At 34.3% G+C, this 25,499-nt stretch overlaps 1 protein-coding gene across 1 annotated transcript in view; it reads left to right on the forward strand.

The window, feature by feature from the left end:
* SAR1B (secretion associated Ras related GTPase 1B) overlaps nucleotides 1–18,216 on the forward strand; it is a 42,677-nt gene extending 24,461 nt beyond the window's left edge. The window contains exons 3-7 of the mRNA XM_056811106.1: nucleotides 1,562–1,681; nucleotides 4,594–4,659; nucleotides 10,089–10,192; nucleotides 11,197–11,328; nucleotides 13,374–18,216. Coding sequence (XP_056667084.1) covers nucleotides 1,562–1,681; nucleotides 4,594–4,659; nucleotides 10,089–10,192; nucleotides 11,197–11,328; nucleotides 13,374–13,490 — 539 coding nt within the window. The 3' untranslated portion in view covers nucleotides 13,491–18,216. The remainder of the gene's footprint in view (nucleotides 1–1,561; nucleotides 1,682–4,593; nucleotides 4,660–10,088; nucleotides 10,193–11,196; nucleotides 11,329–13,373) is intronic.
* The last annotated feature ends 7,283 nt before the right edge of the window (nucleotides 18,217–25,499 follow it).

Below are 25,499 nucleotides of genomic sequence, written 5' to 3' on the forward strand. Positions count from 1 at the left end.
CATTAGTGCTGAGCTGTCTAAACTAGCCAGCCCACTGTATTGAGGGCAGATTTGATGTCTGGAATAGAAAGAAAGAGACTTAGACTTATCAGAGATCATTTAATGAGTGAACTAGTAGCAGACTGGGGACTAGATCCAGGTTTTCTAACTTTTAGTCCACATGTACCATCTCCCTCTCTTTACCTTAGCTGTATTTTTTTGAGTTAAATTTTTTTTTGCCATTTGGTTTTGTTACTGATGTAAAATATCTGGCATTATATGATATATAATAGGATAAAGAGAAAAGTTTATAATACCTTAGACCTCTAAGCCTGGAGAATGTTTCCATCTTCTCCTGAGATAGATAGTTGGGAATTTTAATTTGAAGCCTTTAATACAATAATATTAATAATAGTTAACATTGATATAACACTTTAATGTTTGCAAAACACTTTATATTGTCTCATTTGATTTTGATTCTCCAAACAACACTGTGAGGTAGGTGCTATTATTATTCCCATTTTACAGATGAGGAAACAGATTTAGGTTAAAGTGACTTGTAAAGGGTTATACAATTAGTGAGGGTTTGAGAAAGGATTCAAATTTAGGTCTTCCTGATTCCAAGTCCATTACACTAGCCACTACTAGCTGCCATTATCAAAATGAGTTTGCAGGTGTCTGGGGGAATTCTTGGACACAGTGTAATTTCTAAAAATAGTCTATGGAACAAGACCTGGAAATTGTAAATTTTGTGCAATTAGAAAATAGGGGATTCAAAAAATTGGAATTACAAGTCTTTTTGCTCAGTACTCTAGAATGTTCACTTATCTGATTATATGGTGATCAACCATATATTATTGAACTATATTTTCCACTTTGTTACATTTAGCTGAAACTTTTCAAATTAATAGCTTGATTTTTTATTTCATAATTACATGGAGTTTCATATTGAAAGAATTAATCTTACTCTTTTTTTTTTTAATTAAAAACCCTTACCTTCCATCTTGGAGTCAATACTGTGTATTGGCTCCAAGGCAGAAGAGTGGTAAGGGCTAGGCAATGGGGGTCAAGTGACTTGCCCAAGGTCACACAGCTGGGACATGTCTGAGGCCACATTTGAACCTAGGACCTCCCATCTCTAGGTCTGACTCTCAATCCACTGCACCACCCAGCTTCCCCCTTGATCATACTCTTAAGAAAATTTGACACTGCACTTCCTGACTTCTTTTCTCTAAGAATCTCAGTCCAACTTTTATTGTCCTAATTATACATTATTTTTATGACAAAACTTTTTTTTGACATTTTTTTTCTTTTTGCTTTGCTTTATTATATATGACAGAGAATAGATTTGTGTGTCTAGGTTTTAAAATGTGGTTATTTTGAGATTTTAATAGTTAAAGATTTCCTTGTAAAGAAATCACAAATGTATAGATTTTGAGCATGTAAAAAGTTTTATTGAACAGAAAAAAGTTAATTATTTCAGCTGATTTAAAAATTGCTAGCTATAAATAAGAAAAGAACAAGTTGACTCAGACATATATTTGGACTTATATCAGCATTATCAATTGTGATTTTTCTGTAGGACTGTACAAGAAATCTGGTAAATTAGTATTTCTTGGATTGGACAATGCTGGAAAAACAACACTACTACACATGTTAAAAGATGACAGACTTGGACAACATGTACCTACATTACATCCCAGTAAGTGAAGATCCTTTACTTCCTAGAATTTTAGAAATTATGTGGGTCAGTTCTGGTCACACTGTTATAACTTACTATGTGATAAATGTGTTGAGCCTGCTCATATGGGTTTGGAATGATTTTGATGGAACAGAAATCCATTCTGACAGTTAAAACCACTCTGAAACTAAAATAATGTGTTGTGATGTCTCTCAGGCCACATATGAGAATCTAAGGTACAAATGGTATAGTTGGGCTAATAAACTAAACCATAGACTATAGCAACTGGATGATTAGAGTGACATCCTTAACTATTGTCATCAAGAATTATTAACCAGTGTGTTTCTTCACTGTCACAACCCTAATGATATTGGTTTAATGGTTTGGGTTTTTTAAAACCTTCTCTCTTAGAATTAATACTAAGTATCAGTTCCAAGGTAAAAAGAGTGCTAAGGGCTAGGTAGGGGGGGGCTAAATAACTTGCCCAGGATCACAGAACTGGGAAGTGGCCAAATTTGAACCCTGGACATCTTGTATTCAGGCCTGGTGCTCAATCCACCAAATCATATAGCTGCCCCACAATAGAGTTTTTAGACAAGTAGATTTTAAATGTGATGATTATGGCATAGTGGATAAAATTCTAGACATGGTGTCAGGAAGACCTGTATTCAGATCCTGTCTTATGTACTCACTACACTAGCCTTGTAACCCCAGGCAAGTCATAATCTCCCTCATTCTCAATTTTCTCATTTTTAAATGGAGACAGTATACATGTGGTTCTTACTTAGCAAGGCTACTGAGGATCACATGAGATAATGAATGTAAAACACTTTAAAATTTTTATTTTTTGCCTATTAGATATAAAAACAATTTTCAATGTTCTTTAAGTTTTGAGTTACAAATTTTCTCTCTTCTGACTCTCCTTCCCTCACTCCCTCTTTGCCCTCCTCTCTGCCTGAGATAGTAAGCAATCTAATAGAGATTTTACATATGTAATCCTGTAAAACATTTTTCTATATTAGTTGCAAAATACTTTTCAAACCTTAAATTACCTTAAATGTAACTGTCAACTACTGTTGTTATATAATTAAAAATTGGTGAATTTATAATGCTACCTTTTTTGAAGCACTGAATATTTTCATTTATGTAATGCTATATAGCTTACAAAATAATTTTACATTTTCAAAATCATTATTATTCTGATGATAAATTTGTACCAAATTAGCAGGACAAGTATTATTTTTGCCATTTTTTTTTATGAGGTATAGTGATTTGCCTGCATACAGTTGGTGACTAGGAGAGTTGTCTGTAACTTGTACCCAGATCTCCAGATAGGAAGTCCAAGCTCGTTCTCCTCATTTGGAAATCAATTAGTGTATTCCTAATGTAGATACGGTCTTACTTTAGAATATAAAGTAACATTCAGTGATGACAACACACCAAATAGAATCTAACAAAAAGAAATTCTCTGACCTAGTGTCTTTTTTTTTTAAACCCTTACCTTCTGCCTTGGAGTCAATGGGGATTAAGTGACTTGCTCAGGGTCACACAGCTAGGAAGTATCTGAGGTCACATTTGAACCCAGGATCTCCTGTCTCTAGGCCTGGCTCTCAATACACTGAGCCACTCAGCTTCCCCCTGACCTATTATCTTTAGTGAAGGGCTCTGGACAAGAAGAGGGTACATAGTTCAAAGTAAATTGAGCCACCCATTGTGTAACCTTAAGTTTGGATATTGCTTCATTCAGTCAGTCCAATATGAAAGTGGGTAAAAGTGGAACCATATCAATAATCATATCAATGTAATTACCTATCAGTGTAATTACTTAGGTATAGTAAATGTTCATTCAACCAAGAATATTATAGGAGGAGTTTAGGAAAAGAACCACAAAATATTAAAGTGAACTGAATTCTGCCCAATTCTATCATGCTTTGGCTATTTAATCCATCTTTTTTGCTGGCTAAGTCAAATTTTCCAAAATTGTCTTTCTTTTTCCCTCCTTTCTGCTTGCTTACACATATTTTCATATATTCTCTTTTGCTGCTTTACAAACCAATTTTCACTGCTAGTGTGGAAGGAGTTGAGGAGATAATGGGGAAATAGCTGATATGATTAAGATGTCGAGTTGTTCAGTATCCTCTCTCCCCACAAACCCAGCTGGAAATAGTAAACCTCACTATCAGCAGCTACGAGTGTGAAAGGAACTTTATAAGAAGTCCAGGACACAATATAGTTGTTACCTAGGCTTTATTTTTTGTTGGAAAGCAGAGAGAATTAATTCACTAAAGCAATATATAGCCATTATTTTTTCCTTAGTGAATAACTTAACATAAAAGGTACAGAACATTTTACTGGAATGCTGTTGGTAAGGACTTTTCTTTTTTCTTTTTTTGTTTTTTCCCTTTCTTTTTTTTTTTAAATATATTTTATTTGATCATTTCCAAGCATTATTCGTTAAGGTAAGGACTTTTCTTAAATAAGTTAGTAAAGCACTTATTATATGTCATCAATTGAGATTTGGCGAATAATTGTTATTAATAGAGAACTCTGATTTGGAGCTATATTTGTTTTCCCTCTATAAGATAGTTATCAGTAGAGAAATAGATTATTTTACTAGAATCGTTTAAGATAAATTAAATAAGAAATTGGCAGGTTAGGGGGATTTATATAGCAGGAGGAAGAGAGGAGGAAAAATATTAGGGAAAAATGTACCCAATCCACAAATGAACAACTTTTCTTCTCAGTCATTTTCTACCTTGGGGACCAGCTCTTGACAAGGTAAGAGGATAAAAGCATGATTAACTAAAAACAAAGTAGATTTGTATTATTTTGTTTAGTTCTTAAATATTTAAAATTAATTACTTTAAGCATTAAATATTGAAGCATGTCATAAGTATATGGCACAATATGTTTATAAAATATTTGTTGTTTAGCATCTGAAGAATTGACCATTGCTGGTATGACTTTTACAACTTTTGATCTGGGTGGACATGCTCAAGGTAAGCCATCAGTGTCTTTATCCCTTTGTCCTATTTTTTAATGAACAAAAAGAGGCCACTCATTTCCAGTGCAAAGTGGCTCCTCATTCCATTCAAGAAAGTAGAAGAATCTGTTGTTATAATTCAGTTTATTTTCTCTCTCTCTCCCCTAACAAATCATGCTTTAAAAGTAAAAGTTTCATCCCTAAACATCCCTTTTCTACAATATTTGAGTTAGTACTGAATTTCTACTTTATTGGAAACAGCATAAATGGAGTGTATTGCAGGTTTGAGTGATGTGTGTGTATAGTTGAAATTTAGTGTAACATCTTGGGTGGTGTTTTTGATGTTGGTAGTAACTAGTATAATACTTCCATTTTAAGCATGAAATTAACTTCTATGGTATTTTTGATTAAGAAGGGACATCAAGAGTTTCTCTGAGACTTTAATAAAATACTTAAGAGGAAGCACCAAGGTGGGCTCAGTCTATTGAGAGCCAAGCCTTAGAGATGAGAGGTCTTGGGTTTAAATGTGACCTCAGACACTTCCTAGCTGTGTGGCTTCGGGGAAGTCCCTTAACCCCCACTGCCTAACCCTTACCACTTTTCTGCCTTGAAACCAATACATAGTATTAATTCTGAGATGGAAGGTAAGGATTAAAAAAAACAACCCTTAATAAATGGCTTAAGAAGAAGTTAATGTTATTTTGATTGGGTGGGGTGAAAGGAGTGTCTTTGAGGCTTTAATAATAAGTGACATAAGATTAACGTCAGAAATAATGTTATTTTTGTCTATTTTACTACCTTGAAAGCTGAAAATAAATTGGAAAAAATTCTTATTTCTCTTTTTTTTCTAGAAAGGCATTGAGATCACTTGAAAATAAATTTTAAAAGTGACATATCACACATAATGGTCATTAGATTTTTATTTTCACTTGTGACTTTCTGTTATTTACAAGGACAAAAATGTTACTGTTATTTTAATTAATTATAGAAATTCAAAGTCTGTTCAAATAAAAATCTTCTTTCTCTGCCATTTCTCTTTGCATCTGTCAGCCATGCTCAGTTCAATAAGATTGCTCTCAAGTTCCCTTTGTCCTTGTCTTCCCTTTTATTGTGCTCCTTGGAATCCTGACATGATCTCACCATCTTGGTGTAGTACTTAAACTTGGGTTTGAATCTCATTTCAAAACAGTTGCTATATGACTCTGGGCATTTGTCTCTTAGGCTCAGTTTTCTCCTCTATAAAATAAGGGTAATAATATTCTTAACATTTACCTCTAAGAATTATGAGGATTAAGCAAGATAATAAATGTAAAAATACTTTGCAAACCTTAAAGCCCAGGATATATACTCACTATTATAATTTTCATTATCTTATTGAATTTATGAAAGCCTGACTCTCTTCAGGAGATGATACATCATTCATTATCTGCCTTCAGTTCTCACTGCTTCTCTTTTCATATATATTTTCCCCATGTCACACCCTTTCCCCAGACACTGGACCAGGAGGAGGAGTCAACAGTCTTGTTACTGCCACTTCCAGATATTCTTTCTCTTGTCATCTTTTAATAACTAGTTAGGCCATTTGAAGTTTACTACATCTATTTTTATCATCTGATTCAATTCCTTATTGCTGAATCTGCTGGACTTAAGGTTATTTTTGTCTTTCTTTTTTTTTTAATTTTTAATTTTTAAAATTTTTTTCTTTTTTATTATTTTTCTTTGCTTATTTTCAAACATTATTCATTGGAAACAAAGATCATTTTCTTTTCTTCCCTCCCCCCCTCCCACCACCTCTCCCATAGCCCATGCACAATTCCACTGGGTATCACATGTGTTCTTGATGCAAACCCATTTCCATGTTGTTGGTATTTGCATTAGAGTGTTCATTTAGAGTCTCTCCTCAGTCTTATCCCCTCAAACCCTGTAGTCAAGCAGTTGCTTTTCATTGGTGTTTTTATTCCCACAGTTTATCTTCTGCTTGTGGATAGTGTTTTTTAGATCCCTGCAGATTGTTCATTGCCACTAATGGAGAAGTCCATTACCTTCGATTGTACCACAATGTATCAGTCTCTGTGTACAATGTTTTCCTGGTTCTGCTCCTTTCCCTCTGCATCACTTCCTGGAGGTTGTTCCAGTCTCCATGGAATTCCTCCAGTTCAATATTCCTTAGAGCACAGTAGTATTCCATCACCAACATATGCCACAATTTGTTCAGCCATTCCCCAATTGAAGGGCATCCCCTCATTTTCCAATTTTTGGCCACTACAAAGAGCACAGCTATGAATATTCTTGTACAAGTCTTTTTCCTTATTATCTCTTTGGGGTTATTTTTGTCTTTCTTAAGGAGTACATTACCCAGTCTTTCTTACTATCTCAGTCTTGCCTTTGTATTTGATGTCTTCATTAAAATGTTGATGGCCCTCAAACACTCTGGTTTCAAGTTCATCAGCTTCCTCAACTTCTCTTGCTATTTTAGCTGTTGGGATTATTATGTCTTTTTCTAACTATCATGGTACTGTTCGATTTTTATGATCTTGAATCATGAAAATCCCTTCTTATAATAATTGCCTTAGGGTTGTTGTGAAGATCAAATGAGATGATATTTGTAAAGCATTTAGCACAATACCTGGTATAGTGAACTTTTAATAAATACTTGTACCTTTACCCTAGGTTCATCTCTACCTCTCTTTTCTATTCCTATTCCTGTTTTGCTCAGTGCTAGTGGAGGAAGTCTCAAAATATACTATGTTCTACCTGGGTCTGCTAAAAATTCACGTTATTTAATTTCAACTGAGCACTCAGTTCTTTTTTTCTTCCTTGATTATTTCTTTTTTTTTTTAAACCCTTACCTTCCATCTTGGAGTCAATACTGTGTATTGGCTCCAAGGCAGAAGAATGGTAAGGGCTAGGCAATGGGGGTCAAGTGACTTGCCCAGGGTCACACAGCTGGGAAGTGTCTGAGGCCAGATTTGAACCTAGGACATCCCGTCTCTAGGTCTGACTCTCAATCCACTGAGCCACCCAGCTGCCCCCTTCCTTGATTATTTCTGGCACACCTACTGAATGTTGTTCTTGACTCTCCTCTCTCTTCATACTTCCTAAAATCTATTAACCTCCTTTCTCTCACAGTGATGTCCTTTACTTGACTAAGAAAATCAAGACCATCATCCTGAGTTTTCTTATCTCTTTTGTTTTATCTCTCAAAACCCTCCCATTCACTTTTAAAAAAATTTCAGTATCTGAGTAAGAGGTATCCCTTTTCCTTGATGAGGAATGCCCCCCCCCCCACTTCTAAGGAGTAGTTCATACACATGTCTAGTTCTTCTCTAGTCTTTAAAATATGTCCAAACCTTCATTTGAGTATATTTATCAATAAGAAACAATGTATTTCCCTACTATCTCCTCAATAAGACATTATTGTCTAATATATCTCCTCTCTTTAATTGCTAAACTCATAAAAGAATCCCCTACATCTATTACTTCTGCTTCATCACTACTTCATTATCTAAGCCTCTTGAAATCTGGCTACTGACCCCACTATTTAGTCAGTAAGCATTTAGTAAGTGCCAGGTACTCTTAAATACTGGGGATTCAAAGAAGGGCAAAAACAAGTCCCTGTCCTCAAGAAGCTAACTTTCTCTGTAGAAATAAGGATGGCATGTACATAGTTAAATATATATTGAATAAGTGCAAAGTAATTGATGGTGGCGAGGATGGGGAGGACATTAATAACTGGGGAGATCAGGGTAAGCCTCCTGTAGTAGGTGGTACATTAGCTATTTTATGAAAGAAGCTCATGATCTCAGAGGCAGAGATGAGGAGAAAGAACATTCCAGCTATGAGGGGCAGCCAATTTAAAGGCAAGGAAATCATAGGTGGAGTGTTTGCTATTCATAGTAACTTTGGTAGCAACATGAAGTGTACAAAGGAGAATATAAAATCAGTCTGAAAAAATAGATTGGAGCTAGATTATGAAGCTCTTTAAATTTGAAGGCCTAAGAATATATATACATATATATGCATATATATATATATATATATATATATATATTTTCCCCCCCAAACCCTTACCTTCCATCATAGAATCAATACTGTATATTGGTTCTAAGGCAGAAGAGTGGTAAGGGCTAGGCAATGAGCGTTAAGTGACTTGACCAGGGTCACACAGCTAGGAAGTGTCTGAGGCCAGATTTGAACCCAGGACCTTCTGTTGCTGGGCCTGACTCTCAATCTACTGAGCTACCCAGCTGCCCCCGAGAATTTATATTTTCTACTGGAATCATTAAGGAATTTTTATTTTATTCTAGAGCCTTTAAGGAGCCATTGAAGTTTCTCGAGTCTTTGAATGACACAGACATTCATTTTAGGAATTTCAATTTGGTTTTTCTGTGGAGAATAGGATAGGCACAAAACAGGAGGCAGAAAGATTGTGTAAGATAGTAGTTGGGAGGGAGAAGAGAGAGCACAGTACTGATTAGCACCAGTGCTAACTAGGGCTCTTCATATTCCTCAGTTTGGCCTTTATAATCTCCTCTAATCTAGTTCCAGTTTATCTTTCTGGTTTCATTTGCTCTTATTTTACTTATATTCTTTCAGTTCAATGACACCACTTCCATTTGCCTTCTACTATATTCACATAGGGACCTTGGTGCTTGGCATCCATGTTTTCTCTCCATCTCAGAGTCTCCTTTTTCTTCAAAGCTCAGCTCAGATGCTACCTCTTCTATGAAACTTTTATTTCTGTTTCTACTTAATATTCTTATTCTTAATATTCTCTCCCTTCTCAAATTACCATTTTTAAACTTTCTGTCTACCTCTTGTATTTGTAGTACAATATAAGCTTCTTTAGGACAAAGGCTGCTTTGTTTTCATTTTTTTGTTTTTGGTTTCTAGTGCCTTTATTAGGTGATTAATAAAAGTTTATTAAGTTGAATAAAGAAGATTATCTTATCTTGGTTTCTTCCTATTATTGGAGTAAAATTTTTTGTTATCAGGAGTCAACTGGTAAGTGAACATTGTAAGCTTAAATTTTTTTTAATTTAAATTAAATTATATTTGTTTAATTTAAATTAAAAATTGAAAAGTTTTCCTTCCTTAAGCTCAAATTGTTTTCACATGTGGATGGTCTCTTAGCTCTAAAATATTAAAAGTAATTTTAGTAAAAAATTATCCCACTATACATGTGGAGAAAATGTAAAAAATGAAAATGAAAGAAACAGAGAAGTTAAGACTTGCTAGTGATCTTAGTGTTTAAATGGATATTTCCTGAATCCTCATGTTTTTTTACTTTGATTACATAATCATATTTTTAATTTTCTATATATAGTAACCATGTATAATGGTAACCAGTTGACATTTATACTTAGATATATTTTTGCTAGTATTTTCCTATAGTCATATGATAAATTTAAACAGTCATATCTAACTCCTATTTGTTTTTATTAGCTCGAAGAGTATGGAAAAACTATCTGCCTGCTATAAATGGCATTGTTTTTCTGGTGGACTGTGCTGACCATGAACGACTATTAGAATCAAAAGAAGAACTTGATGTAAGTTCCTTGTTAAAACGTAAGCAAAACAAATCAGAAAACTATTGACAGTTCAGGTGTTAGTGTACATAGTTTTTTGGTACTCTGGTATGAGAACACTTAATAATTCTTGTGATTGAGAAGCTATTTTTCTCCTCCTAATACTAAGGGGAACATCAATGTTGGTAGATGACCATGATACTTTTATTTCTGAAGATGAACCATTATGAATCATCCTCAAGATTTAAAGAGTTTTTCCATTTCATGGAGTGCCATGCCAGGCTTAGAATTAAGTAATTTTGTCATTTATTGAGAAAATGCCTATAGCATGAAGAGGTACCACTTCCAAGAGAAAAAAATCAAGAGCATTTCTAGTCCTTTGTCCCAGCTGGCCATGATGTTTCAGGCTCTACTTCCACAATTAATGCAATAGACTGAGATCATTCCAGGACATGGAAGGGATCATGTAGGGTAGTTTAGTTGCAAAATTCATGTGCCCTTGCCCATGTGATCATGACTGGTATAATCATTTTTGTCTTGCATATTTTTGCAGAATTATTGGGAGGATCGAATGGGTTAACTAATATAAGGACCTTTGCAAGTTTTTAGTGTACTATATACTATCAGTTGCCACTTTGTAACCTATGAAAATCATTTCCATTCTCTGGACTTAATTTTCCCACCTATAAAACAAAGGGATTAAACTAGCTGAACTCAAGTGTCTTTCCATTTCCAACATTATGACTGAATATATTAAGAAATTCTTGGGGAGGCAGAATACGATTGAGAGGAAACCAGATGAATGAGGCAGAAGGAGAGAGTTCATTGAAAAAGCACTGATAAAGGGAATTCTTTTCACAGACTTTCACTTAACCAAGTTCAGTTCATCAAGATATGTGTATGAGTTGACTAAATAAAGATGGCTAGATTGCCTTTTTAGTGTAGAGGCTTGGCTACTTCAATCTCTTAGTAAATTCAACACTTTATGATAGCCCTATCACAAAATAAAACTTATTTCTTTACAGTCCCTTATGACAGATGAAACAATAGCTAATGTGCCTATCCTAATTCTTGGAAACAAGATCGACAGACCTGAAGCCATTAGTGAAGAGAGGTTACGAGAGATGTTTGGTCTGTATGGTCAAACAACAGGAAAGGTAATTATTTTTTTCTCACATTAACTTTGTTTTCTAATTCTGCAACATAAATATTGTCAGTATTGTTTAACTGCATAAACATACTCATTTACTTGTTTTTTGACTTACAGAGAACTTGCCACCTTTGGTAATTTAGTTTGACAAACATTTATCAAACAGCCCCCCAATTTTTTTTAACAGTACCTGTCCTCAAGAACTGAGTCTAGACTTTTAGCTTATATTCTGCCACCAAAAAAGATCATCTTTAGATCATTTTTCAACATTTTATTTTTTAATAAATAAAATTTGAAACAAATGAGAATGAACCAAAAAGTCTCCATGAAATCTGATAATTTTGGCTATTTTCTTACAGCCTTAATTTTTAATACGTTTTAGAGCTGTTTCTAGTATTATCAAGGTGCATTACTAGAATCATTGCCATTAAGAAAAATTTAATACTTGAAGAGTTAATGGAGGAAATCCCTTTTCCTACTGAGGTCTTAATAGTTTGTTTATGTGTAATATTCTTCAGGGTAAAGAGTTACCATAACATTAATATATATATTGTGTTAAATACCATATATTTTGATCCAAAAAAATTAAAGAAATTTATCTCTTTATTTATCAAGAAAAATTATCTAAATTCAACTTAAAAAATACTCATTTACCCCATTATATTCAAGATATTAAATGCTAGGTGCTATAGATAAAAAGATAAAAAAGCACAATACAGTCCATATCTGCAAGAAAATTAGTTTAGTAAGGGAGAAAAAGACTTGTAAATAATTCTAATACATGTTATAGTATGTAGGTACATATTAGAGGTCAAAAGAATATCCTGAAGATTCAGAGAGGGAGAGAGCATTTCTAAGACAATAGGGTAGTGAAATTGGAAGAAAGGTAGAAAAATTGAGGAAAGCTTCATGGATTGGCACCTATCAGCAATACAGTCTGTTTTTGTTAAAGAGCAAAGAGCTTTCTGACAATTTTTATAAGCTATACTTAAGTCAAGACAAACAAGTTTTTATTAAGTACTTAAATACTTGTTAGGTTTTGTGATAAGCACTAGGAATACAAATACAAGCAGGGAGAAAAATAGTCTTCCCTCTTAAGGAGCTTCTAATGGGGAAGATAGTACATAAAAGGAAACTGATAAGTGAGGAGAGGGTGTGTGGGAATGAAGATACCCAAAAGAGGGGGCATTGTAGAAAAAAGCCATGGAGCCAGAGAACATCCTGGAGAGGTTATGAATACATGACTAGCCCAGACTCAAGGCATCCTCTTCAAAATGGAGATTCTGAGAGGAACCAGTCTATTGGAGGGAGAATATTTCCAGTATATGTAGTCCAGGGGTTGAAAGAGCTTCCAGGATAAAGAGGTTTCTTTGACATTGTAGAAAAAATTCTGGAGACATTCAAATATGATATAATGCAATGTAATGTAATATTGAAGAGATTCTTAGAATGCCAGCAATTCCAGTTCTTGTGACTATTTGCTGTGATTTTTATTTTATTTTTATTGTTAAATTTTTTAATTAACAAAAATGTTTTTTCTTCATTTATCCCCACATCCTTTAAAAAGAAAAATAGAATCCTTATAATAAATATTCATGATCAAGCAAAACAAAGTTCTCCATTGGCCATATCCAAAAGAAATGGGTCCTCACTCTGAGTCTGTTACCTCTTTGTTAGGAGGTGGGTTTTGGTATGTTTTTTTTTTTTAAACCCTTACCTTCCATCTTGGAGTCAATACTGTGTATTGGCTCCAAGGCAGAAGAGTGGTAAGGGCTAGGCAATGGGGGTCAAGTGACTTGCCCAGGGTCACACAGCTGGGAAGTGTCTGAGGCCAGATTTGAACCTAGGACCTCTAGTCTCTAGGCCTGGTTCTCAGTCCACTGAGTTCTTGTATGACTTTGTTTTTTTTAGTTTTTTTCACTATGAAGATGTAAGAACCCATTGATTACTTTTGTCTCAATTTTTTGGGATGTATTAAAAATATTTATTTTGTTGTATAGTCTGCTATTTTGTTGAGATTGTTTCAACCTGATGTTTATTTTTCTCTTCTAGGGAAGTGTTTCAATGAAAGAGTTAAATGCCAGACCTTTAGAAGTCTTCATGTGCAGTGTACTAAAGCGACAAGGCTATGGTGAAGGCTTTCGTTGGGTGGCACAGTACATCGATTAATGCCAAATCCACATATATCTATGTCTGAATATTAAGTCTGCTCAGTTATTTGATCACTCAGCATACATAACTTGAATTCAATAGACTTTTGTTGGTTATAAAGGATAAGTTTTTTAGATCATTAATATTATATCAACTATTAATTGTGAGTTGAGTGTAAGGATTGAACTGATTTCAGGCAAGTTTGGATATCACATTGTTAGCTTTCTAATCCTATAAAATAATTTATGTTCTTTTACAATTTATAATTTGACATTTGCACCCAACACCATTTTTGGACAGAGTGACTTTCCAGTCCAATATGTTTGAATGCACTTTTTAACAGCTAAAAACTACAGATATGTGAATGGTATTTAATGCTCATCATGTTAAATTTTTTATGTACTTTTTTGGAACTGGTTTTATAAATTTAAACTATATAACCACCTGTCTTTAAGGTACAATTAATAATTAGCTTATTAATTGCATGATGCCTTACAGTTTTTAATAATATTCTTATGCAACGTCATGCAATAAAACAAAATCTAATTTTTGGCGTATTTGATCGGAAAATGTTTCATTTTAATGTGTCTTAGTGAGGATGTTCTCTGAAAATATAAGTGCGTGATATTTAATGGACCAGAGAAGATTGTTTCAGCATACTGATAGTATAAATGTTGAAATTCCAGTGGGCTTTTGAATTCATCTAGGAGGACTTTTGTGGCAGAATGCTTCTTTCACCACTTTCTTCCCTTTGAACTCTTTGCATATTCTTCAGTCATTAGTGCCAAGAGAATCCATTTTCAAGTAATAAAATAGTTCAGACTCCTGAAGGAAGAGAACTTCCTTTGCTTATCACATACTCATTCCTTAGTTTATTAGACTCATAGCTCTGTCACAGTTGTTTGATTCTGAAGTACTTTTTACTATGTTGGTGCTGATCTGAGGAACATGTCCTTATTGTAAGAAAAATGTCACCAATTTTTTATATATGACAGGATGCCCAAGTCCAGTTAGAGGCAGTCTCCTATGTGCACTTTTAGCTTGGTGGACTACTTGTTTGTCTTAGTTAAGAAAAGCAGCTTGATATTTAAGTTTTATCATCAAAACATTTTATTTAGTGTTTTTTTGCTTCTTGTCCCATACTTCATGATGTTGAAGGATGATGACTTCTTGCTATAGAAGAAACTGAGCACCTTCCTCATCTTCTTACTCTTGTTTTGAGCTTTTTTTTTTTTAAAGCACCCAAGTTTTCATCTGCATGTGTAATGTTTGTTATTCTCTAGTCACTCTACAAGCCTTAGTGATGATTACAAATAACATCTGATAAGAACTTGGTAACTTTGTTAAGATTATTTTTCCACTTTCTGGCATTCCCCTCATTAGTACAGTAAGACACAAGAGTGAATAAATAATTCTATATACTGCAAGAGAATTTTAAAGCATATGATTTTATACCTTATTATACAAAGATCTTATTTATCAGAGTTCAACTCTGGTATAATTGAAATTAAATGTTTTCTTAAACACACCTTTAATGGCATAATCCTGAGAGAAGCCTCATAGTTCTAAAGTAGATAATGTGACCTTTATTCCAGATAAACATACAACAGTGCTTGCTAGTGAAATGTTAGATAATTTTTACACTGGGGAATCTAACTTTGTGGAATCATTTGTTATGCTGAAGTTGGATTTTAGACATTTAAGAATGCCAAATTTTATATTCAGTTCCTTTCCAAGTAAAACTCAGAGGGCTGTTTCCTATGTAACTGATAACCCATCAGTAATCAGCTACATTTCTAACTTGCTAGGACATTATATTAGATATTATAGAAGGAGGTTGCCTCTAAGGTGCTAACTGAATCTGAACAAGGCATCAGTGATTAAAATTAACTTTCTTTTGCTGATGGCATCTCAGATACATTGAGGACATATCTTCATTCTTTTCTTTTGATATCAGCATAGTTTAAAAAGAAGTTAATCACTGACACTGTAAATAGGGAAAAAAGTTGTTTCTTTATGTTAAATAGTCTGTTTAAGTCTTGGAGTGCTCTTATTATAGAGCTGACACATGGTAGAAAAGAAGTAGACAGGTTCACTTTATGAAAATGTACATGTAAGCCATGTGAGCCTTTTGCCTAGTGTTGGGGGATTCTTGTGACCTAAGCCTGTGGAAATGAAGCTGGGTGAAACAATGACGACTGAAATTTCCTTTTCCTCCCAGAAAACATTAAAACCTTTTCCTGGCTGATCCATGAGGCAGCTTTGAGAGGGCCCCCTTAGTAGCTACTCGTGTTGTTATATCCATTATTATATAAGCAAATTAAGGTAGCAGAAAGGAAGAGCAGAAGAGTATGTGCGAGTATTCATGTGACATTTGGGGATAAATATTAGTGTATTGCACATATGCAAATTTTTCATGCTGTACAATGCTAGTTTAAAATGTGGCTGTGATTCTCTTGAATCCATGAAAATTGGATGCAGACTAATGAGGCAACATTCAGAAAATCTAAGCTAATATTGAAAAGTAATATGTATAAAAAATTCAAGTCTAAAAGCTGTACTTATAAAATGTTTCAGATTGACATTCTTAGCATACTCCCTCACATCTCACTGACTGCTATTAAATTTATTTTGAGATTTAAGCTGGCTAGGATGACAGACCCAGTTTCATATTTGAACTCACCTGCTTAATTTTTTTAGGTGGAATAGATTATAGAATATTAGAAATTTAGATATACAGACATTTCCTAAAACATGGAAGAATTTTCCCTTCCATCTAATCTCTATTAGTTTACTTGAAAAACCAGTATTGTCTTATGTGTGCCAAAGATTTTTTTAAGAAGTATATTTCCAAATATACCTATGTAAATCTAAGTTTTAGGGTTATTTTGCACACATGGAGGCACTGCCATTTACAAAATATACCATTGTAATTATGAGTAGGATCTCGTATTCTTATTTTTGAACTCACTTCACTGCAGGTTCCACAGTTGAATTTGCAAGTAGGTGAATAAGGTGAATTGTAATAACTTCCTTAACTTTTGCAAAATAAATTCACTGCTCATACTTAAAATTCGGCATTTTTACAATTTTAAGAATTAACTACCAGTGAAACATCTAGCAATATTTATAGAGTATTTTGATTTCAGAGTTTTAGGGTAAATGTTTACATTTTCTGAATTCTTGCTATTTGGTATATTATTGGTAGACATTTCATTCCTGTTAAGTCACGGGATTAAATTGACATGACTGTACTCCCAAGGAAATGGACAAAAGTGCATTTGGAAAGTATACTTGAAGGAAAGGAAAAACTTCACCTCTCACATGCTTTGTTTCCATTTTTATTAAGAATGTACTAATTTTACTAAGAATTTGTTCTGCCCTTTTTACTTCTGGAAGTGGTGGACATGTAAAAAGTTTAAGTGAAATTTCAAATCAGCTTCATGGTGACGAAAAAAGTTTTATAGTTAAGTATGGTACAGATACAAAATAGTTAAAAAATATTAATGGGGCATTAAATGTAACTTGGAATAAAACAAAATTAGATAGTATAAGTTTGAATTAATGAGACTTGACTATAAATCCAAGAGATTGGAATTTTAAGCCATATAGTAAGCTGAATTCTCAAAGACACATGTATGTACCCAGTTATTTACATTAATGCCTTCACTTTAGAGATGCAAATGGATGCCTTTAAGACTGAGATGGGCTCTTTGAAAAGTTGGTCATGTCATTCCTATAAAGTATTTAGGAGTTTGCTAGAAATGTTAAAATATCTTCCCTTTATCATCTACCCTTCTTTGCCCCACCTCTATCCCCTTCAAAAATGTTATGGAAAATATTAGGGTTTACACTAGAATGCAGTGCCATGATCATGGTGTTTGAATTCTAAATGTGCCCTTAGCTTCTGCTTATTATTGTCCTTTTAAATTAGTACCTTTATGTTCTAAAATATGATTGTACTGACATCTTGTTTAGTAGTACTATTTGAAACATCCTGACTATCACACGGTATCTTAAAATTATTTGGGGTGTTAGCTAATTTTTCCAAAAACAAAAAATAAAACAAAGCATTCTTCCATCTCTTCAGAAAAACCACCTACCATATTGAATTTAGAGGAGAAATAGAAAGATCTTTTAGGTGGTTTTGTCAAATGTTATTTCTAGAAAGAACATTTGAGTGGATAGACTTTTTAAGGCATGTGTTTAAAATAATTTTTTTCAACATTTGTGGATATAGCTGGGTGATATTTATACTAATTTTGAACGTAAAAGCCACTTTAAAATGAACTCTTAATTCCTAGAACTTCATACTTGGTTACTTTGCTGTAACAACTCAACCAATACACACCAGATCTATGTACATGTGGCTGAGTTTGTTTTAAGGCTAGAAAGTATTCTTGTTTAGAAATAGGACATTAACAGATACCTAGAGTGGGAAACCAATGATTTGTTAATCACTAACCTCTTTTGCACTTTTGTATACCACTGCTTGCACTAGTATCTCAGTGTGGAATTTTAACGCTATCATTTTGGAATGTGAATAAATGTTTTAAACATAATTTATATAAAGAATTTATTTCTTTGTTTACTTTTATGTATTTTGCAGAAGTGTAGCAAACAGATGGTCAAATGTTTTTGAACTTTGTTGTGTTATTTTGATTATTCTGTTCTGTTATCTCATTGCACACTATGAATTTGAGTGCCAGGAATAGCAAAATAAAACTCTAACCTGGACAATGAAGAATTCTAGTGAAGAGTTCCATTTTTCATTAGGTTGTATAAATTAATATTCTTTAATAGAAGTGAATGAAAATTTCTTGGACTTTGGAACCAGTATTATGAAGGAATATCTTTTTTCTTAGCTAATATCTCTGATTTGGCCTTTGAATCTGGTGCCTACTGACATTTACTTAAACACAGATTCCCAGCTTACTTTAAAAAGCTAAGAGCGTACTGTGGCTGAAGCCATATCGTGTTAAGTGGCAATTTGGAAAAGTAAGACTACCAGTTGGTTTTGTCTGTGCTATACAGAACGAGTAATGACTTATTTTCCTGCTTTGCTAAATGGACCATTCATTCAAAATAATCAGACTAATGGTATATATTGATATACATTCCTTAAGTTAAGAGCTCAAAAGAAGAGGAAATTTTTTTTTTTAAAAAGCAGAGGGTTAATGCTAACCTTACATTTTTTGCCCACTTTTCTTTAACTTAGATTTTAACCACTAGGACTCAGGTTGATCCAACGAGGGAACTTTTGTGGTGGTTTTTGTAATTGACACTTTTGCTGGGGTCAGTGAAAAATATATAAACTTAGAGGAGTCAGACAGTAGAAATTCTCTTAGTTTCCTAAATTTAAAGTCTCCAGGTTTGGACCTGTTCTCTTAAAAATAATTATTGAGTTGAAATTAGGGCTTTTGTTTTCTTGTTTACATGTAATTTCCAAGTAGCAGGCACATCAAAATAACAATATCTAGAGTTGGGCTTATTTAAAACACTTTATATAGCTAGTTCCCAATTGAATAATCATATTGCACAAACCTAAACTAAAACAGTGCAAATATTACAGTCCTGTGGAAAAATGGAAATACTTTGGATGTTATTTAGTGAGTAAATGAAATGCCTTGCTTTGCAGTTTAATTGAGAGCATTATCTGTTGTTAGCTATTTAATAAAGTAATTATAGGCTATTTTATTAATCCTTCCTTTTCCTCCTATTGACAGCTCTATTAAGTAAATTCTCAGTACTATAATAACCTGGAACTATAAACAAACTAGCAGATTTTTTTCCCTTCAATTGTTTGAAAGGTCCTTCTACTTTAAAATTTTGATTAAAAGGATAAATCTTCTGTTATATCCCTTCTATTACATTCTTTCCTAGGAAACATCTGGAAACACCTGCTAACCTAGCATCATGGGGATAATATTTCTGGATTGGAATGAAGGCCTTCTCTTCTGTTTTCTTGTCAAGAAAATTGTGTATTGATTGAAAGGCAGTAACAGCACACCTTTTAGGGCTTCACTAACCTTTCTCTTATTCCAAGAAGTTAATTTTACCAAACAGAGAAATAAAGAAGTTAAAAAAAAGTAAATCGTCTCCCATAAGTCTGAATATAGATTTATACACTTCAAAATAGTGGTCAGCTGAAGTCATTAATAAGTGTGTTTATTACATGTTCGCACAGATCCTGTTAACACTTGCTCCACTTAAAAAAAGAATGACTTTTTTCTTGTGTTATGTTAAAGGTTAAATATCAGATCATTCTGACTTCATCGAGGGTATAGCAAGGGTTTTCCACTCATCCATCTGGGTTTAAGACATTGCTTTTTTAGGATATTTTACTTTAAAAACTCCAACAAATGAGAATTTATGTGAAAGTAGTTACCAACATGGTATAATGAAAAGAGTATTGGTTTTCACAGAATTTCACAGAATCCAGCTTTCTTGAAAAGACTTTAAGGAAAGGGAAAGCCACTATTTCCCAAGGCATTTCATTCCATTTTGGGACAGCTCTGATTGCTAAGGATTGTTACCTTACATAGAAGTGATATCTGCCCCAATAATTTTTGCTCATCTTTTCTCGTTCTTCACTTTGGAACCTAGCAGAACAAGTTCCTGTTCAATATTAAAATCCTTGAAGTACTGAAGACACCTAGCATGTTCCCCAATAATTCTTATTGGCTAACCATCCTCATTGTTTTCAATTGATCTTTGTATGGAATGGTTTCAAAACTCCTTACTATCCTGGTCATTGAAGTCTTTCTAGTTGATCAAAGTCATTCTGAAATTTGGCTCCTAGAATTGAATACAATATTCAAAGATGGAGTCTTGACTAGGGCAAAGTATAGTAGCAGAATTTCTTCACCCCACCTCTCAATCTTATAGATAGTATACTACCTTTTAATTAAACCTAATAAGATTGAATTAATTTCTTTGGCTACGGTTATTGACTCCTGTCATTTTGAGGCACTTTTTTTTTTAACCCTTACCTTCCATCTTGGAATCAATACTGTGTTTTGGTTCCAAGGCAGAAGAGTGGTAAGGGCTAGGCAATGGGGGTCAAGTGACTTGCCCAGGGTCACACAGCTGGGAAGTGTCTGAGGTCAGATTTGAACCTAGGACCTCCCATCTCTAGGCCTGGCTCTCAATCCATTGAGCTACCCAGCTGCCCCCTGAGACACTTTTTAAAGATTGGTTTGGAAGGATTGTCAGCAATTTTAGCTTCACTGCTACTAAGCCACCATCTTGTCTCCTCCCTCCCTTAAAATGTATTTTATTTTATTTTTTCAGAAAGTATTATTAAGTATGAAGTATGTGCAAAGCACTGCTAACTAAAAGGACTTGTAGCCCATTAAAATGACTAAAACTTTGAGTATTCTGCCATCTAACCCTGCCTCTCTCCCATCTTGTACTGATATAGTTGGAGGGATATTTTTTCCATTTTGTTTTGTTTTTTGAAGCTCAGTGCATATATATTTGGCTTTTTAAAATTTCGTCTTAGTAGATTTTGTTGTTCTAGTTAACCCTTTCAAGATTTAAGAGAAAGATTGGATAAATCCATGGCCTCATCTAAGTTGTTCATAAGTTTTAGTTCGACAGTATCGAGGACAGATCCTTGAGGTATTTTGAAAGCGAGTTTTCTCCCAAGTTAACATAGAGACACAAATTACTGCTCTCTGCACATTCGCTCAACTAATTCTAAATTAACTAATTTTACTGTTGACTAGCTCACATCTCTTATCTTCTCCACAAGATGAGCATGAGAGATAAGACATTTAAACTCTGTCTTCAGCATTCCTCAACATACCAGTCTACTAACTGTCTGAAAAGGAAATGAGATTAATCTTACATGATTTACTCTTGATCATTGATTAAAGGCATCCCTTTAATACTGTATGCCAGTGTTTTGTTAAGAATAGAGGGCCATCTCCCTGGCCTGTAGTTTTGCTTTCTTTTTTTGAAAAGTGAGACAGTCTGTTTCGAAGATCACTGATAGTGGGAAGGGAATTTAGTGCCTACTATATGCTAGGTACTGTGCTAAGCACTTTTTACGAATATCTCATTTGATCTTCATAACAACCCTGGGAGGTAGGTGCTGTTGTTATTCTTATTTTACAATTGAGGAAACTGAGGTAAACAGGGTAAGCAACTTCTCCAGGGTGATATAGCTAGTGTCTGAGGTCAGATTTTAGGCCTTTCTAACTCCGGGCCAAGTGCTCTATTCACTATACCATCAGGTATCTTTCCAAGATCACTAATGGTGGTGCAGTAATTTCATCAATCAAGCAACAAATGTTTATTAAGCACTAACTCAACCCTTGGCAATATAATCCCTGGGGATACAAAACAAAAATCATTTCTGCATTCAAGGAACTTGTATTCAAATAGAGAAGATAACATATACATATCTAGGTATAAACAAGATGGTTTGAAGGGGATAGAGGTGGAGCAAATGGTATGTATATAAGGTTCCCTTATGGGGAAAGGCACTAGTGGTTGGGGATACTGAGAAAGACCTGCAGAAGGTAATGATTGCTGTCAGATCTTGAAGGAGGTCAGAGATTTCTAAATAGTGAAGGTGAGGAGGGGGAGCATCCAGGGAATGGAGTATGCAATGGAAGATGTGAGGAACAAATAGCAAGTGGAACAGTATGTAGTACTGAAAAGATAGGAAGGGCCAAGGTTGTGAAGAATTTTAAATGCCAAACAAGAGTTTCTACTAAATGCTGGAGGTTTTTTTAGTAAGTTGATATGGTGAGATTTGTAGTTTAGGAAAATTTTGGCAGCTGTATGATAGATTGACATGGGGAAGAAACTTGAGGCAGGTAGACCAATTAAAGGCTATTAAAGTAGTCTAGGTGAGAGGTGATAGGAGCTGAACTAGGGTTGTGGCTATAGGAGAAGAAATGAGGGTGTGATGTATGAGAGCTGTAGATACAGAAGTGACAAGATTTACCACTGATTGAAATTGGAGTGACTGGATGAGGAGTTGAGGATTGAACTGAGATTGCAAACATGGATGATAATGGAGAGTTTATAGAGTGGTGGGTTTGAATGTAAAAAAAATTCTGTTTTAGATTGTTGATTTGAGAGACTTATGGAATATTTAAAAATATTCAGCAGCATTTGGGACTGAAGCTTAGGTAGATCTTGGGATAATTTACATAAAGATAATACTTGAACCTATGAGATCTGATGAGTTCAAAAGAAGTATACAGAGAAAAGAGAAGAGGACCTATGGCAGTACCTTGGGTATATCAATTATTAGGTGTAACACGAAGGTCCATCAAAGGAGACTGAGGAGTAGACAGCAGAGCCAAGAGAATAGTCATAAAAACACAGAAAAGACAGGGTATCTAGGAGGTGATCAACAGTGATAAATATTACAGAGAAGTCAAGGATGAGTACTAAAAAGAGGTGGTTAGCTGGTTAGCTACTAACTATGGAGAGATCAGTTTCAGTTGAATGGTGAGGTTGGACATCAGATTGCAAAGGTCATAGAAGAGTGAGAAAAGGAAATGGAAGCACCAAATGAAGATGGCTTTTTAAAAGTAGGTTAGGCGAAGGCAAATAGTGGGAATGGGAAGATCTAGTAAGGACTTTTTAAGGATGAGGAAGATGAGCTTGTTTGTAGGAAAGGCAGTAGATTGAAAATTATAAGTAGGAAGGGAATTATAGTAGGAGCAAATTGTTGGAAAAGATAGGAAGGGATAGGATCAAAGGTACACAAAGAGGGATTGGCCTTGATGAGGGTAAGGGCTACCTTCTCAAAGTCTTAGAGTAAAAGGAGATTAGTGGGGGATATCAGGGAAATGTGAGGTGAAAAGAGGGAACTTGTGAATGGCCTCCATTTTTTGGGAGGAAAAGTATGTCTTCATTTGAGACAGTATGCTGTGGTAAGTTTAAAGACAGAAGAGAAGATTAATGAGTGCCTTGTTGAGATAATGATAAGTTTATAGTGGATATGGATACAGTCAACACTTAATGGAACACACTTTTCCCATTTCCTTTCAATTGTGTGTGAAGAGGAGCAGAGGAAAGAGATGATGAGTATCGTCAAGGGTTGGAGCAAGCATGGGTGGTGATAGGACAGAGGATGAAGAGAGGAATTTGAGAGTATTTAAACCAGTTCATCAAGATGTCTGGATTGGGATGGGATGGGAAGAGAATATAGTCAAAACAATAGTGATGAGCTAGAAATTACTGAAGGATGCATAGTTTGGAGATCATTAACAGGATGAAGAATAGTTTGGGAGCTTTAAGAGAATGTGAAAAGCAAAGTGAGAAATGGAATGATAAAGTATTCTGTACAAATGAAAAGAATTTTAGAAATCCTCACAGAAATGGATCACTTTTGAGTGAGGGAAAGAACAAGAATCTTAACCATTTGCAAGTGAAGACAAGTTGAAATGGAGGATAGATAATGGAAGCTGAGTAGACTGAAGAATTAAGACGGAGTACTTGAGGTGTGATGCCAATGTGATATGGAAATCCTTTAGTAAAGAGGGCAAGGTTTGAGATGTTACTTGTCTGAACCTGGTGACTTGAATTCACGGAGGGCGTCTAGATCCTCTAATTATCTCAGTGTTAACCATTTTTGTTCCATCATTTCCAGGACAAGGATTATTCTCCTTGACAGAAAAGAGAGGCAAAATAAAAGTGTGGTACTTTTATCTTTTCATCCTGTTATCATTGTCTAATCTATTTTTCTTTGGTCCTCCTATCCCCTAGGAGAGCTTAAAATATTTACTTTTTGGTTGTTTTTAAGCATTATTAGCCTCAGAACTTTTTGAACTATAGCACTATTTTAAAAAATAAATACAAAATTAACTAATTTTTTGAGATATATTTTGTTTTGACACATTTGAACATCCTTTCAAACCAACAGTCAGGCTTTCAAAAGTACATTTCCACAAAATAGTTAAGTAAAAACTATATGATTTCATAATATACATCACTTTCCACTTTTGAATTTACCAGTTGCTAACCGAAATGATATGTTCTTTATGGGTTTAACGAACATCTCATCTGTGTCTTCATCTAAATTGCTGATAAAAATGTGTCAAGGAGTATGGTACCAACATTATCTTCTACAAATTGACCTGAATTTTGTTGCCTTTTTGTGTTGTTTGCATTTACATTATTTTAGTCATTTAAATCTTTCTTCATTGTGCATTGTTGCATGCAATTCATCCATGTCTGTCTGAATTCTTTGTGTTTATCTTTACTTAACAGTGTTTTTGCTGTTTAATCATTTCAGTTGTATTGACTCTTCATGGTCCCATTTGAGATTTTCTTGGCAAATGATGCTGGAGTCACTTGCCATTTCCTTCTCTAGCTTATTTTACAGATGAGTAAATTGAGTCAAAGAAGGTTAAGCAATTTTCTCAGGGTCACAAAGCTACCAAGTGTCTGAGGCCAGAATTTGAATTCAGGCAACCTTCCTGACTCCAAGCCCAATACTATTCACTGTACCATTTAACTGCACATCTTTCTTTGGCTAATCTCCCTTGTAGAATTCTAGGCTATGCACTCATCCTTTTCCAGAATCTTTTAGAACCTCCCCACCCAAAATCCATTATAGAAAATCCAGCTTTCCTCTCCTTTATTATGATTCTAAGGTGAAATGGTCACTTTCCTAAAAGGTTACCTTTGTTTCAACATTAATAAATAGTTCTTCCCTTGTTGGTAAGAATCAGAATCAGAATTGTAGTTTTCCTTGTCTTTGGCTTTATCTTTTGAAGGATGAAATTATTAAGTCAAATTGCTCTTGTCAGAGAGTTCCAGATTTTCAGGAAACTGAAGTTTTCCATCAAATAATATAACATACTTTCATGCCAGGCTTATGATTTGCTTTCCAAACTCACCTTTTTTCTCATCTTGTCTAGGTGGTCTATAGTATGCTTAAGTGAAAAGATTGTTTCTGTTTCTCCCTCTGTTTATTTTTATTCAGGTCTTCTCCACCATACTTCCTTTCTAATGTCTCTGGATTTCCTCACATGAATATATATATACATATATATA

The sequence above is a fragment of the Monodelphis domestica genome, chromosome 1, assembly GCF_027887165.1.
Source record: "Monodelphis domestica isolate mMonDom1 chromosome 1, mMonDom1.pri, whole genome shotgun sequence".
NCBI lineage: Eukaryota > Metazoa > Chordata > Mammalia > Didelphimorphia > Didelphidae > Monodelphis > Monodelphis domestica.